At 45.3% G+C, this 17,228-nt stretch overlaps 1 protein-coding gene across 8 annotated transcripts in view; it reads right to left on the bottom strand.

Annotated features, from left to right (window-relative positions):
* Positions 1-17,228, bottom strand: part of LOC122542483 (synaptotagmin-4-like) — a 61,289-nt gene that overhangs the window by 7,840 nt on the left and 36,221 nt on the right. For 2 of the 8 annotated variants that reach the window (XM_043680245.1, XM_043680243.1), the window contains exons 2-3: positions 14,944-15,033; positions 7,288-8,201 (exon numbers count right to left, since the gene is read on the bottom strand). In XM_043680245.1, the coding sequence (XP_043536180.1) occupies positions 7,288-8,201; positions 14,944-14,950 (921 nt within the window). In that variant the 5' untranslated portion in view covers positions 14,951-15,033. Of the gene's footprint in view, positions 1-7,287; positions 8,202-11,957; positions 12,007-14,807; positions 14,919-14,943; positions 15,326-17,228 lie in introns of those variants that run through there. The other 6 variants (XM_043680246.1, XM_043680247.1, XM_043680248.1 and 3 more) reach the window with 5 other exon arrangements.

The following is a 17,228-nucleotide window of genomic DNA, read 5'->3' as shown; positions in this document are numbered from 1 at the left end:
GTATCTTAGAAGCCAGCAAAGGACCACAAAAAAAAAACTGAGAAGGGAGAGAAATAGAATATGAGTATTAATGTAACTGGGAATATTAAAACTCTGCCAGGAAAAAATATCATAGTGAATAACAAAACTTAAAAAAAATAGAATCCCAACAGTGTGGAAACAGGCCATTTGGCCCAACAAGTCCACATCAAATCTCTGAACAACATCCCATCCAGACTCCGCCCGCAACCCCCCCCTCCCCAACCCTATACCTGTAACCCTGCATTCCTCATGGCTAATCCACCTTACCTACATCACCCCTGAGCACTATGGGCAATTTCCCATGGCCAATCCATCCTGACCGGCACATCTTTGGACTGTTGGAGGAAGCCAGAGTACCCAAGGAAACACACACACACAGACACGGGGAGAATGTGCAAACTCCACACAGTCACCCAAGTCTGGACTCGAACCTGTATCACTAGCGCTGTGAGGCAGCAATGCTAACAACTGAGCCACCGTGCCACCCAGAAGTTTTTTAAAATTATACATTAATGGGCCAGGCCAGCATTTATTGCCCATCCCTAATTGCCCAGAGGGCAGTTAAGAGTCAACCATATTGCTGTGGATCTGGAGTCACATCTAGGCCAGACCAGGTAAGGATAGCAGTTTCCCTCCCTAAAGGGCAGTAATGAATCAGATGGGTTTTTCCTGACAATTGATTCATGGTCATCATTAGACTCCTAACTCCAGATGCTTATTGAATTCAAATCCTACCCTCTGCTGTGGTGGGATTCGAACCCAGGTCCCCAGGGCATTACCTGAGTCTCTGGATTAATAATCTAGTGATAATGCCACTAGGCCATTACTTCCCCCTACTCAAACTCTTTCCAGGATCAACACATATTTTGGTACTCTGGCTCCAGTGTGTGCCATATAGACGCCACACTGCTACAACTTATCAAAACCCCTGTGACTGGACCTTCCAATCCCGTGACCTGTAGCACCAAGAGGGACAAAGGCACAGAGGCAACTATTCCCGTGTGGGCAATAAATGCCAATGCCACATGTTACTTCAATTTCAATTCAGAGCCGAGAAGGCCTGAACCTAAAACATGAACGAAACCTTGTCTAATTTAATCTGAAAATCCACAATCTTAGCGACTGAAGGGCGGCTGATGGAGGAAGCAGAAAATCTGAGTAATAATCCAGTATTGAGGTCGGTATAGCTGCAGTGGAATACAGGAAACTCAACTCTTTCCTGGACCATGCTGTAGCGAAGACAATAACAATACTTCAGATTGACACCGAGTGCCGGAAAACAAGTATTGCTTTGCCCATCACTTTGATAAGTTCCAACATTAACGTAGATAAATGACCATTCAAATGCGTTGAAGCAGAACTGGAACACAACCAGGGTTCAAATCAAGTGCGTCACAAATGAGAAATAATGTTTCTTGTTATCAACTTACTGCTGCCTGCATGACTCAGGTCAATTGATAAAAGATAACGTGTGTGCTTTCCAAAAATATCCGGTCAGAGGCTAATAATTCATGTTATGTTCGCACTTATGATCCTGTTTGCCCCAGTGGAGTGGCATGTAATAAGGGAACAATGTGGCTTAAATAAACATTAAATGTTTGCTTGCAAACACAGTCAACAAGGGTATCAATGACAAGCATGTAACTTAACTGCAAATTATAGGCAGTTGAAAACTTAGTTTTTATGTTGTTCAGCTGGTGTTCAAATCTTTCCTTGGTCTTGTCCCTTTGCCAATTCCTGCAGGGTCTGGGTTAGGGTTAGGGTTAGAGTTAGAGTTAGGGTTAAGGTTAGAGTTAAGATTAGGTTTGTTAGGGTTATTGTTAGGATTATGTTTAGGGTTAGGGTTAGGATTGTGTTGAGGGTTAGGGTTAGGATTGTTTTTAGGGTTAGCGTTGTGTTTAAGGTTAGGGCTAGGGTTACGTAATGGTAGTGGTGATGACACTCGATTAACAATCTGGGACTGTAGTCTTGAATCCCATCATGGCAGATGGTCAAATTCTAAATTAATAAAAATCTGGAACTAAATGGAATTTCAAGAAAAAATTGGGCAGTCCAATTGTCAGCGTGTAACCCCAGCTAATTGTTACAAAAACACTCTCTCCTTTGGGGAAGGAAATCTACTGAATTTACCTAGTCTGGCCAAAGTGAGACTCTAGGCCTATAGCAAATTATTTGATTCTTAAATGCCCTCTGAAATGGCTCAGCAAGTGTATCAGTTCAAGGGTAAATAAGGATGGACGTCAAATGTTGGCTTTGCAGCCCACATTCCATAAGCAAATATTTCTATTAAAAACTGTCATCGCTCCACTATTGATGGCCATGCCTTCAGCTGTTTGGGGTCTTTAGCCCTGGATTCCCTCAGTAAACTTCACTCTTACCTCCTTAAGACTGACGTCTTGGACTGAACTTTTAAATCCTCTTCCAAAATTGCCTTGCGTATCTCCATGTCAAACATTGTTTGATGCCACTCAGAGTCAAACAACACAGATACAGACCCTTGGGTCCAACTAATCAATGCCGAACATAATCCCACACTAAACTAGTCCCACCTGCCCACTCCAGGCCCATATCCTTCCTAACCTTTCCTATCCATACTTATCCAAATGTCTTTTAAATTTTGTAAATAGACCCAAATCCACTGCTTCTGCAGGAAGTTCATTCCACACACAAACCACTTCTGTGTAAAAATTTTGCTCCTCATATCTTTTTAAACCTCTCTCCTCTCATCTTAACAATGCCCCCCTAGTCTTGAAATCCCCCCGTCCTCGGGAAAAGACAACAACTATTAACTCTATCTTTACTGCTCACTATATTATATACGTCTACAAGGTCACCTCTCGACCGTCTGTGCCCCAGTGAAAAAAAGTCCCAGCCTATCCAGCCTTCCTTTGTAATTCAAACCTTCCATACCCAGCAATAACCTGCTAAATCTCTTCCAAACTATCTCCAGTTTAATAATATCCTTCCTATAACTGGGCGACCAGAACTGGAGGTAGTGTTTCAGAAGAAGTAATGTTGCGTACGACCTCAACATGACTTCCCAACTCCTATACTCAAGGCTCACAGCATGAAGGAATTTTACTATCTTCTTGAAATACAAGTTATTTTTGATGTAAGATTGTTTGGTGGGGTTTGATGAATCAGTATGTTGAACACATGGATTCGATGTTGGTGTTCCTGGGTGACTGGAAATGACACCTTGTTCAAGGTTTGTGTAAAGATTTGTAGCTCGGGCGTTGGCTGCCGTGGTTGTGGGTGTGTTCCCCGAGCTGGGACGTTGATTTGCAGACCTTCCCCCTGTCTCGGTGACATCTTCAGGGCTTTGGAGCCTCCTGTGAAGCGCTGCTGTACTGTGTCTTCTGGAATTTATTTGGTTCCGTTCCTGCCTGGTTCCGGTTTGTCGTTGTAGTAGCCAGTGTATTGGGTCCAGGTTGTTGTGTTTGTTGATCGAGTCCGTGGCTGAGTACCATGCTTCTAGAAATTCTCTGGGTTGTCCTCTGTTTAGCTTTTCCTATGATCATTGTGTTGTCCCAGTCAAATTTGTCGTCCCTGTCATCTGTGTGTGTGGCTACATTATATAGGACAAACAGGCAGACAACTAGCAATCCACATCCATGAACACCAACTAGCCACTAACCGCCACAACCAGCTGTCCCTAGTAGCCACACACACAGATGAGTGGGACCACAAATTCGACTGGGGCAACACAATGATCATTGGACAAGCTAAACAGAGTTCCGTCAGAGAATTCCTAGAAGCATGGTACTCACCATGGACTCGAACAACAAACGCATAGGTCTGGACCGGTCACTACAACGATGAACCGGAACTAGTAACCAGAGGCAGCAGGAATGGAACCAAATAAATTCCAGAAGACGTAGCACTTCACAGGAGGCCCTGAAGATGTCACCTAGACGGGGGACAGAACATCTGCAAATCAACTTCCCAGCTCGTGGAACACAAACATTATTAGACCTCGTGACCAATAACAGAATATACATTGAAACAATTCTTTCCTAAGGTCCATTCTATAACTTGGGGCCATCAGACTGATTCCCCGTTTGAGCATTGCTGGCTCCTGGTCTGTTTAAAATGGATGATGAGCTCCAGCCTGAGGGTCTCCCAATGGGAGTTCCTCGGAAAGCCTTCTCTCTTTGTTGGGGGCTAATGGAGGCTGTCCAGGAAAGGTTCCTGGGTTGACATCAGGTACGGAGCGGCTGCTTTATGATGTTGAGTAGGTTGGGCCTGTATTGATTGGAGTACAGAAGAATGAGAGGTGACCTTATTGAAGCATAGGGGACTTGTACGGTAGATCCAGAGCAGTTGCTTCCCCTTGTGTGGGAGTCTATGACTAGAGGGTCGAATAAAGGGTCACCCATTTAAGACAGAGATGAGGAGGAATTCCTTCTCTCAGAGGACGGTAAATCTGTGGAATTCTTCATTGCAGAGAACTGTTGAGACTGAGACATTAAATATATTCATGCGGACATAGACAGTTTTTTAAACAGTAAGGGAATTGGGGCTGTGGGGAGCAGGAAGGAGTGAGGATTATCAGAGCAGCCATGATCTTATTGAATGGCAGACTTGATGGGCTGAATGGCCTACTTTTCTCCCACATCTTATGGTCTTAGAGTCATTTAATCAGAGAATTGGCCCTTCTGCCTATCTGTCAATTTGAAAGTTGTTTGCTCTCTCACTTTCATTCTTACAACCTTGGTTTGTTTTCCTCTAAGATGGCTTCTGCAAACACAGTTCTTGCTAAGCTTCGGCAGCTTTCAGACGTGGCTCAGGGGTTAGCTCTCTCATCTCCGAGGTGAAAAGTTGAGGTTCCTGTTGGAAGAAACGGGCCCTTTAGTGCGGCGCTGAGGGAGTGCAGAACTGCCTGAGTGCTGGACTTTCAGGGTCCCATTGCTCAGATGAAACATGACTCTGTGTCTGGTCTAACATCAAACCTAAACAATTTCATGATACAGTTTAAGATGGAGCATCTCAATATTTAACGTGGTTCAGCTGGCATTATCACATTGCTGTTTGTGGGAGCTTGCTGTGCACAAATAGGCTTTTCTTGCATTGTTGAATGCAAAGATATTCTTCCATTGGCAGCAGTTCAAAGAAGGTTCTCTAGGATCATCCCTTGACTGAGGAGGTATTGTCTTTTGAGCAAAGGTAAATAGGTTGGGGTTCTACTCACTGGAGTTTAGGCAAATGAGAGGTGACCTCATTAAAGCATATCAGACTCTCAAGGGCTTGTCAGGGTCAATGCTGAGAGGTAAATGCTAACCCTAACCCAAATGGGAAAGTTTAAGAGCTGAGGGTATAGTCTCAGATTAAGGGGCGCCAATTTAAGACTGAGATGAGGAGGAATTTCTTCTCTCAGAGAGTTTTTGGAACTCTTTGCCACCGAGAGCTGTGGGGGCAGAGTCCTTGTGTATATTTAAGGCTGAGATGGAAAAATCTTGATCAGTTGAGGAATCAAGGGTTACAGGGAAAGGGCAGGAAAGTGGATTGAGGTATATCGGATTAGCCATAATTCTACTGAATGGCTGGAGGGGCCAAAATGGCCTACTCCTGTTCCTATTTCTTATCGTTTGTTCCAACAACAATAATGATGCCTCCAAAAGTACTTAATTGTTTGTAAAGTGCTTGAGGACATCCTGAGATCAAAAAAGCCAAAGTTGTTCTTTCTCAGAGTATTAATGACAAATCCTTGGTGCAGAATTCTTCCTCAGAGCCCTCCACTACTGTTCTACTTGCTCCTCTACTGTTAGGAACTCATTTTGAACTCTGTCAAGAGATGGGTAGGTTTTATAAATCCTCATAAAACATCTCACTGATCATGTCTTGACTTTCATTTTCTCAAGGTGCAGCCCATTATGCTCCTATTAAATGCTGGTCAGGTACTTATCATTTGGAAAATGGTGTAAGTGAGAATTGTTCTCTGTTACCTATACTCGTACTGCAGAGGGCAGACAGGGTGCCCTTCCCTGTACCCTAGTATTGTGATGTGGCTCATTTATGCTTCCTGGAAGTGACATTATAGTAGGCACTGTTCTCCATAAACAAAAGGAATATGATCACACCTTGTGCCTTTTATCAATCAGCAGGAAGTCAGTGAGGCGACAGTCCCTTGCTACATTCTCCATGGCAATGCCTTGGCTTATTAAAGTTGGACAAGGGTAACTTGCAAGCTTAATGTGGTCAACTTCTGTTGCAACATCATAAAATTGCTGGTGAAAACTGTACACACATATTATCAACCAAACACCACTGTTTTCTCCTGTAATACTAATTGTTGGGATTGTTTAGAATTTGGCATTCTTGCAATTGTCCTGATGATTGGAAATGAAATATTTAAACAAGTCTCACTTTTCAGTAACCTTCAAGTCCTGTTTTACCAAGTGACTCTTGAGGAACACTAATTAGGACAATGGGGAGAACGTTCCTATGATCCTTCAAGCTAGGGGAGGGGGTCTTTTATTTGAGATGAAGGACAGATGGTTCATTCTAATGTCTTATTCTGAAAATATCACCTCTGACAGTGCGGCATTCTCTTGGTACAGTATGGAGAACATCAACGGAGAAGAGAGACTCAAGTGGAATGTGACCTCACAACATGCTGACCAGAGAGATAATAATGCTAGCTCCAATTGAGCTCTAGTTGTAAACTGAAAGGTTAGATATAAAAAGGGGATGGGCTGTATGCACAGTCTGTGGTATATTTACCAATCAGCCTGTATAGAGAGGTCGGGAGCAGGTGGAACTTGAACCTGAGCCTCCTGATTCAGAGGTCCGGACACTACCATCAGGACTCACTTGGGACTAGCATCACCACCTCTCTGGTTTGCACATTGATAGTTTGTATCTCACTCCCAAGTCTTTTCTTTGGAGCTGAGGAGTCCAGAACTAGAGGGCATAGATTTAGGGTGAGAGGAGAAAGATATAAAAGAAATCTAAGGGGCAACTTTTTCACGCAAAGGGTGGTCCGTGTATGGAATGAGTTGCCAGAGGAAGTGGTGGAGGCTGGTACAATTGCAACATTTAAGAGGCATCTGGATGGATATATGAATAGGAAGGGTTTGGAGGAATATGGACTGGGTGCTGGCAGGTGGGACTAGATTGGGTTGGGATATCTGGTTGGCATGGACGGGTTGGACCGAAGGGTCTATTTACATGCTGTACATCTCTATGACTCTATGAAAACAGCAGAGATCTTCCACCCAGACGTTCAAGAGTTAGCCTGAAAACCTAGCCCCGCCAGCCTCTTACCTTTTTGAGCTTTGTCTTGGTGGTGGTGAGCTCTCTTGTATAAGCCGAGGGTGAATGGGGCTGCCAGTCACCCTGCTCACAGGCAAACAGCACCTCGCCAACGAAGGTGTCCTTCAGGTTGTGGAACTCCTTGACGTAGGCGGTGAAGCGGAGCGTGAAGCACTTTATCTCCTCAAGGGTATAGCCCGAGAACTGAAAGCTCTCCCGGAACTCGGGGTTCAGGCTCTTCCTGCAGATGCTGGTTTGCCGCGGCTCCATGAACCTGGGCAGCAGGTAGACCTTCACGTAGGAGTCGCAGCCACTGCCGAGTTTCTTGGGCAGGCCAGAGACGCCCAGAACGGTCACCGTCAAGGTGAGCTCGCGCGGCAAGTAGAAGAGCGTGAAACGCAGGACGGGTCTCGGCTTGGACTTGGCGCCCACTGTGTCGTCGGGCGCTGCAGTGAGGGAGTTGGTGCCCATCAGGCTAGGGACCGAGGGCCTGGCGCCCGGGTTCGGGTGGGCGCCGTGCTCGTTGTAGACGGAGCAGTCACCCGAGACGGTGCAGCGCCTCTCCAGGATCCTCTTGGTTCGGCCGGCCAGGCTGGCTCTCGGCACGACGGGGATAAAGGGCAGCGACGCTCTGCCGTGGGGGTTGTGCTTGTAGTCGGGATCGGGCTCTCTGTCAGGTAGAGAGGTCACGATGCCCGTAGGATAGTCCAGCACCAAGCCGCGCACCTCCTCGTACTGCTGCTTGATGGGCGTACTGGCGCCCCCTGGCAGAGGCGAGCTGGGGTCCATGATGATCCGCTCGGAGGCTGGGTCCTTGCCAAAGGGGACGCCCCGACGTTTCCTTTTCCGCCAGCAGAGGGTGCAGCCAAGCGTCAGGCAGAAGCAGAGAAAGGCCAGACCCACTCCAAGGAGGACCTGCAGAGGCACTGAGTCAAGAGCGAGATGTTAATGCACCGCAAAAGATAGCTCACACGACAGCGCTAGGCAACACAGAAATGGCAACATAGGCATCCCAAGCGCTTCACATATTTCAAAAGGAACCTTTACTGCATCCGCCAATACTGGAAACAACTTTGTTGAGAGGCCCGGATAGAGTGGACCACGGGGAAGACCTTTCTACCAATAGGAGAGACCAGGACCCGAGGGCACAGCCTCAGAGTGAAGGGATGACCCTTTAGAACTGAGATGAGGAGGAATTTCTTTAACCAGAGGGTGGTGAATCTGTGGAACTCCTCGCTACAGAGGGCTGTGGTGGTCAAGTCATTGAGTGCATTTAAGATGGAGATAGATAGGTTCTTGATTGGTAAGGGGATCAAAGGTTATAGAAAGAAGGCTGGAGGATGGGGTTGAGAAATATATAAGCCATATTTGAATGGCAGACCAAACCCGATGGGCCAAATGGCCTAAATGTACTCCTCGATATGCTGGTCTAGTCCTGGCCTTTGACTCATGTTGCAATTACATTGGGGTGGGTTAGCTTGGACGGTTGGTTTGTGATGCACAGATGGGTTGAATTGCCCAAACCAGCTGAAGTTACCATGAAGGACCTTCTTTCTTGACGTCTGCCCTCGCCCTGAGGCTTGGCGACCCTCAGATTAAACCACCACCAGTCGTCTCTTACTCTTGAATGACAGAGTAGCCCAATGGTCTGGTAAGGCCATGGTGATTTTACCTTTGCAATTCTGTCAGCACATTTAACACAGTAAACTGTTTCAAGGTGCTTCACTGTCATGCAGGGATTCTCGAAGTTGGATCACAATCTGATATTCTGGGGTCCTGGGCTCCACATCAGCAATGGCCAACACTAACCCCCTCCCTACCTGCTTTGATTTCCGTTCTCCATCTTCCCCATCGCTCTCCAAAGGGCTGCGACAAAATATATTCCACAAGACGGAACGGTGGCTCAGTGGGTAGCACTCTTGCCACACATTGCCAGGGAACCAGGTTCGATTCCACCCCCGTGTCTGTGTGCGTTTTCTCCGGGTGCTCCGGTTTCCTCCCACAGTCCAAAGATGTGGAGGTTAGGGTGGGTTGGCCATGGGAAATTGCCTATAGCATGCAGGAATGTGCAGGCTAGGTGTGTTAGCCATGGGAAATGCAGTTATCGGGTCGGGGAGGGTGGTGGAATGGGTCTGGGCGGGATGCTCCTCAGAAGGTCAGTGTGCAGCCAATGGGCTGAATGGCCTGCTTCCGTGGCATATGGATTCTGTGATAAGCCCTGACAGGAGGCTCACAGCGGGGAAAGGGACAGGGAGTGCTGCAGTGGAATGTCAGCAAACAATGTCTTGACACATTACAGCCCGACAACCAGGAACTTAAAGCCTGGAGGTCAGCTTTATCGAGTGTCATAAAGGAAGAAGAGAGAGTTAGACGGGTGGAGAGGTTTAGGGATGGAATTGTAGCGCTTTGGGCCCAGATAGGTGACAACACACTCCCCATTGACAAGTTAGAGCAGGACGGGAGACCAGACTGGGAGAACTGCAGATACTCTGGAGGATTATATGCCTGGAGGAGATCGCAGGTTAGAGCTAATTTTGAAATGTGTAATCCTGAACTGTAAGAAGATGTCTCGTCCAATTCCAAGCACCCCATCATTAACAATTTTAATAATGCCGCCTTTGGCATTATTTTTAGCAACCTGGGCTCTAAGCTCTGAAATTCCATCCAGAAATTTCCCCCCGCTCTGTCCGAGAAATAAGGTTCAAAGAAAGCACAAGGGATTGAGATGGCGAAATCAAGTTCCAAAGGGATTGCGATGGTGAAACCAAGTTCCAAAGCTGCTTTTTAGCAAAACGTTTAGCAAACACAGTTTTCGACAAAGTCTACGTGTTGCTTGCAAGCATAACACATTCAGCCCTCTTTGCAACAATATCAAGATGCTGACAAAAATTACGTGCAACGTCCTGGGTTTTCTTACAATGACTTTTGCACTAAAAGTACGATACTGGAATAAAACCAAAATATTGAGGATGCTGGAAATCTGAAATAAAACCAGAAAGTGCAGGAGAAGTTCAGCTGGTCATCTGTGGAAACAGAAAGAAAGTTAACGCTTTGAGTCCAATATGACTCCCCAGTGGAAGTAACTTGAAAGGGTTCAGAAAAGATTTATAAGGATGTTGCCAGGGTTGCAGGATTTGAGCTACAGGGAGAGGCTAAACAGGCTGGGGCTGTTTTCCTTGGAGTGTTGGAGGCTGAGGGGTGACCTTATAGAGGTTTACAAAATTATGAGGGGAATGGATAGGATAAATAGACAAAGTCCTTTCCCTGGGGTTGGGGAGTCCAGAACTAGAGGGCATAGGTTTAGGGTGAGAGGGGAAAGATATAAAAGAGACCTAAGGGGCAACTTTTCCATGCAGAGGGTGGTACATGTATGGAATGAGCTGCCAAAGGAAGTGATGGAAGCTGGTACAATTGCAATATTTAAAAGGCATCTGGATGGGTATATGGATAGGAAGGGTTTGGAGGGATATGGGTCACGTGCTGGCAGGTGGGACTAGATTGGGTTGGCATGGATGAGTTGGACGGAAGGTCTGTTTCCATGCTGTACATCTTTATGACTCTATGTCTCTATAAAATGAGCTGGAAAATTACGCTTTTTACGCTTTTGACAGAGAGAGGGAGGAGGAACAGATTGTGATGGTGCCCAGAGCAAAAGATAAAGGGAATGTTAATATTGGTAAAAGATCTGTAAAATAAGCTTAATTTTCACCATGTTTCTGTGGCTTGAAAGATTATTTTGCACATCACCTTTTATAGCTCATGGATGTTTACAGGACAGAAGGAGAACGGACATTCGGACGGATAGTGTCGGTCTGATTACACTAATCACATTTTATAGCTTTTGGCCAATAGCCCTAGAGGTTATGCCAATCCAAATACTGCTTCAATGTCGCAAGAATTTCTGCTTCAACCACCCTTTCAAGCAGTGAGTTCCAGACTCACACCTCCTCATACGTGAAAAATCTCTTCAATATGTCTTCTACCTCTCACCATAAGTCTATGCCTCTGTATTTACCCCTCTACTAGTGGAAAAAGGGGCTTTCCAGTCTCCTGATACCGTGTGAGTGACAAAATGACTTCTCAACTCTCCTCTTAACCTCTGCCTTTTGACTTAAATCAATGCTCTCTAGTTATTGACTACCTCCATGTGGAAAATTAGATTAGATTAGATTACATTACAGTGTGGAAACAGGCCCTTCGGCCCAACAAGTCCACACCGACCCGCAACCCACCCATACCCTTACATTTACCCCTAACACTAAAACTCCACACAATCAGTCGCCTGAGGCGGGAATTGAACCCAGGTCTCTGGCGCTGTGAGGCAGCAGTGCTAACCACTGTGCCACCGTGCCGCCCAGAAAATGTAACTTCCTAACCATTCTATCTGTGTCTGTCATAGCTTTAAACATCTCTGTTTGCCTTCCAAGGACAACAACCCTAGTCTATCCAATCGTCAATCTGAGACCCGCCAACCCAGGCAGCATCCTGGGAAATCTCCTCTGTTACCCTCCCCAGTACAATCGCACTGTCAATTTTATTAATTTGATTGTTGATTAATTTTATGCACTAAGTATTTAATTAGTAATACAACACCAAAAAAATCCATGCTAAATGTCACAAAATAACTTGAATAATTTGGAGTTATTCCCTTAAGATTTATTCAGAATTGAGCGATTCCTCACATTTTCAGGGATCTGCTGAATGTTCGTTGGAGATTCTTTCCTCTCTGTTAGATTCTTGGATCTGTAATGGGTAAAATTTCAACATTGGATTCTCCCATGTAAATAATAATTGGTTACCTTTTTGAAATTTATTTAGATTTTGGATTTTACACTCTTTGTACAAAGGTGCCTGCCATTTCATTAGACAGAGACGACTAGTGGTGGTTTAACCTGAGGACCACCTTGCCTCAGGGAAGGAGAGAGGTTGAGAAGATGGGTCCTTCACTTTAACCTCAGCCGGTGGTGGGAATTGAACCCATATTCTTGGCGTCACTCTGCATTGCAAACCACCCATCTGAGCTGACCAAACTCCTTCCTAAGCCACCAATTTGCATGCTTTCCTATCATAATGAATTTATACATATCAGTAAAACTGAAGTTGTCACATCTAATCATGTGCATCCAATACTCAGTAAATCCAATTGCTATTCTCTTCAAGCTGCGGGAATATCTACTGAGGAGTTTCATCCAGACCCAATCATTGAATGGCAGAAGAGGCTTGAGGGGCTGAATGGCCTCCTGTTCCTATGCTCTTACAATAGCCAGGAGAATTACAATCTAGAGTCATAGAGCATGGAACCAGTTCATGCCAACCATAATCCCAAACTAAACTAGTCCAGCCTAGGCCCATATCCCTCCAAACAATTCTAATTCATGTGCTTACCTAAATGTCTTTTAATATTACAATTGCACCTGCATCCGCACTTCCTCTGGAAGTACATTTCACATATGAATCACTCTATGTATAAAATAAATTGCCCCCATGTCTTCTTAAAATCTTTCTCCTTTCACCTTAAAAGTATGCCCCCTGGTCTTGAAATCTCGAAATTCCCTACCCTTGTGAAAAGACACCCGCCATTCACCTTATCTCTACCCGTCCACGAGGGAATAATACTACCAGGCCATTGTCTCCCCCTGTCATGTCTGACAGTCCACCTTGCTGCTGATTGCAGAATCAACTCAGTGGGGCTTGGGCATTATCCCCAGTCTCTCTCCAAGTTTTGTCCATTCCATTTCTGCTGTTCACAGTCTTGTCTGGACCAATGTCCGCTCACTTGTCACCCCACCACCCCACCACCCCACCCCTTCCACACCAGCCTGTATCAACCCCCATTTTCCTGACACCTTCACTGTAAAATTTCCAGTCTTGCATATTCCCTTCCAAACTCAAACCTCCTTATTTCTGTAGCCTTCCCACCATCCCTCCAAACACTACCTCTTCAGGTTTTCTTTTACCCTATCTTTAATGCCCTTGCCTTTTTTTGCCTAGGCTTTGTGGATATGGATTTTCCCCTCAACCCTCTCCATTGCCTTTAGGGCCATCCTTAAATCTATTCTCTGACCAACCCTCATCTCCTTATTTGCTCTTGGCACCCATTTTTTCTGGATGTGTTTTCCATAAAGTGTTTCCCCATGTAATTTTCTACCTTAAAGTTGCTGTAAATGTTTTCATTTTATTCACTAATTTAATGAAGAAACCAAAAGAAACTTACATCTAAATAGTGCTTTTTCTGACCATATCCATCTCAAAGTGTTTTATAACCAATGAAGTACTTTTGAAGTGTATGCTGTTGTACACTGTTTTAATAAAACTCTTTGGTCAAACATGTCCATGCCGACCAGACATCCTAAATTAATTTGCCATCACTTAGCCCATATCCTCCAAACCGTTCCTATTCATGTCTCTATCCAGATGCCTTTTAAATGCTGTAATTGTACCAGCCTCCACCACTTCCTCTGGCAGCTCATTCCATACACACTTGCATGAAAAAGTTGTCGCTGAAAATGTGTTGCTGGAACAGCGCAGCAGGTCAGGCAGCATCCAGGGAACAGGAGAATCGACGTTTTGGGCATAAGCCCTTCTTCCTGAAGAAGGGCTTATGCCCGAAATGTCGATTCTCCTGTTCCCTGGATACTGCCTGACCTGCTGCGCTGTTCCAGCAAAACATTTCCAGCTCTGATCTCCAGCATCTGCAGACCTCACTTTCTCCTCCATGAAAAGGTTGTCCCATAGGTGCCTTTTAAATGTTTCCCCTCTCATCTTAAACCTATGCCATCTAGTTTTGGCTCCTCTTTCTTGGGGAAAAGATCTTAGATATTCACCTTATCCATGGGCTCCTCATGGTTTTATAAACCTCTAGAAGGTCACCCCTCAGTCTCTGATGCTCCAGCTAATCGAACAAGCCTCTCCCTATAGCTCAAACCCTCCAACACTGGCAACATCCTTATAAATCTTTTCTGAACCCTTTCAAGTTTCCCAACATCTTTCCTATAGGAGAGAGATCAGAACTGAATGCAGTATTCCAAAAGTGGCCTAACCGATATCCTGTATAGCCACAACATAACCTACTCATTGCACTGACCAATAAAGGCAAGTGTATCAAATGCCTTCTTCATCACCCTGTCTACCTGGAACTCCACTGTCCAGAACCTTCACTCCGTGTAGGGAACGTTGCAGCCAATTTGGGCACGGCAAACTCCCATAAAAAAGTACTGACCAAATAACCTGATGTTGGCTGAGGGATAAATATTAACCAAGACATTGGGGATACATCCCTTGCCCTTCATTGAAGTAGCACCACAAGTGGTTCAAACGCACTCAAATAGCATCGCATTTAAAAGAGGGAACGTCTAACAGTGCAGCCCAGGCTTGAGTTTTGTGCTCCATTTGGAGTAGGGATTGGACCCATAGCATTTTTGGTAAGTACAAAATGAAAATGAACTCATATCTCAAAAACTGATCAGCGTACTGAAGAAGTGATACCTCCTGAGCTCCTAAGCACAGAAATATGTGGTCGCTCAATCTCCTACCTGCAGTGTTAAGGTACACTGTGTCTTCCATCACCTTGCGGTCTCGTAGTGCAGGAGAGCAAGTACAAGTGGCAGGGATGTGGGCCGATGAGACTGAAGGAAACCTTAGCTAACGGCAAACAGCTCACACACTAACCTGCCATTACATCAGCAGCTCCTGTGAAAATCTTCAGCTGTTACTCCTGAATATTGTTCATATCAGCACAGCCTTTGGAAACACATTCCACTGACAATCGCAGGAAATAAAACAAAAAGGAAAACACATTAAAGTATAACTGCGGTTCAAAGGAACATGCTCCGGGTACCTGTTGCTGTATTTTGACTGAAATGAACAATGAACGTGAATTTTTATTTTCTCTTCTGGTTTGAGAGAGAAATGAAAGCTGGAGGAGGTTCTAATACAGCTTTGACCTTTCTTTGACATGCACATGATAAATATGACTATCATTCTATTATGTAATTGTGTCCATAAAACAGAGTGTTAATATTTACAGATCAAATCTAGGGTAAACTAATTTCAAACGCTTAAATTTATTAGTTCCATTGATGGTTGAGTGTGTGAGAGCTCAGCTCTGGCACAGCCTCCAGGTTCAAATTCTCCACATTGCCTTCAATGTCTTCTATGGTTTCACCACTCCCTACTGCCATAATCACCTTTAGTCCTGCATCCTTCCAAATATCTACTTTTTCTTGGATTCCAGCTTGGCTCTGCTTCTAATCACTCCACTGTTGACAGTGATGGCTTCAGCTGCTCGAACTCCCTCCCTAAACCTTTTCACCAGTAACCCAGAGCCACTGGGTTCATCAGAGTCTTTGGCCAGCTGTGAGTCAAGTTGGCACTTGGCTCTGAGACAGCACACCAGGAGCACCAATCCCACCCAGAGACTGCCTGAAAAATGATGCTCCCTGCAGCATACCAGGGGAGTGCTGCATTGTCAGAGGTGCCAGCTGTTTAAATGAGGTATTGAACCACGTCTGCCCTCTCAGTTGTGCATAACAGTTCCAAGGGCTGTTATTTCCGAGAGGGAAGATTTCCCAGTGTGTGCTGGTCTGGTGTTCAATTAATGCTGAAAATGTGTTGCTGGAAAAGCACAGCAGGTCAGGCAGCATCCAAGGAACAGGAGAATCGACGTTTCGGGCATAAGCCCTTCTTCAGGAATGTGCGCTTTTCCAGCAACACATTTTCAGCTCTGATCTCCAACATCTGCAGCCCTCACTTTCTCCTGGTGTTCAATTAATATTCATTTAGAATTAGAATGAGCTTTATTGTCACATGTACTCAAATGCGTACAGTGAAAAATTTATAAATGGCCACTCACTGTTCCAGCTCAGGTACAAAGTACTTGGGTGCAAATTCTTAAATAAAAGTTCTTCAGGAAAAGAACTTAGAAAAATAAAGAAATAAGAAGCCCAGCATTACAGGTCATAGGAATATATTAGAAAATGCAAAGTAAAAAGTTCAGACCAACGGTCCATCTAACCCAGTCCGCAGCAGGCCTTGGCTCCAGACCGTGCCAGACTCCACCCCAAGGCTCTCGAGGCCTGGTGACCATGCTGGAATCACCTTGAGGCTGGAGGCCCATGCTGAGGCCATTCCGGGCCGCCAACAGACCGCCACATTGGGTTGGAGGGACCGCTCCACCAGGCTGGATCCTATTCCTGTCAATACCATTTTATTTTCATTCATTCACAGAATGTGGGCACCACTGGCTAGGTCAGCATTTATTATTCATTGCCCAGCAGACAATTAAGAGTTGGCCACATTCCTGTGTGCTTGGAGTCACATGTAGGCCAGACCAGATATGGGTGGTTGATTTCCTTCCCTTGAAGGATATTAGGGAACCAGGTGGGCTTTTCCCCAACACTTGGTTTCGTGGCCGTCTTTAGATTGCTTTTAATGTATTGAACTCAAATTCCATGACCTGGTGGGATCTGCACACCATTCCCTGGAACATTACCTGTGTCTCTGGATTAATAATCTAGCCATAATACCACTGGGCCATCACCTTCTGCACTGTGAAAACTGACTACATTACCTGGTGGCATTACAACCATGCCCATGTTTCAGAAGGTTCTTGGTATGGCCTGATTCTATGCAGAAGTGGGTACTGCAGATGCTGGAGATTAGAGTCAAGATTAGAGTGGTGCTGGAAAAGCACAGCAGGTCAGGCAGCATCCAAGGAGCAGGAAAAATCGATGTTTCTGGCAAAAGCCCTTCATCAGGAACGGGGAGGCCCCTAGCCTCATTCCTGATGAAGGGCTTTTGCCCGAAACATCAATTTTTCCTGCTCCTCGGATGCTGCCTGACCTGCTGTGCTTTTCCAGCACCACTCTAATCATGGCCTGATTCTACTACAGGTGTTACAGATTTGCATTTTCCTTTTCCACCTATGACTCTTTCCTCTTGTAGGATTCTCCTTA

Source organism: Chiloscyllium plagiosum, chromosome 40, assembly GCF_004010195.1.
Source record: "Chiloscyllium plagiosum isolate BGI_BamShark_2017 chromosome 40, ASM401019v2, whole genome shotgun sequence".
NCBI classification, from domain to species: domain Eukaryota; kingdom Metazoa; phylum Chordata; class Chondrichthyes; order Orectolobiformes; family Hemiscylliidae; genus Chiloscyllium; species Chiloscyllium plagiosum.
This window is presented reverse-complemented; position numbering and strand designations above follow the sequence as displayed.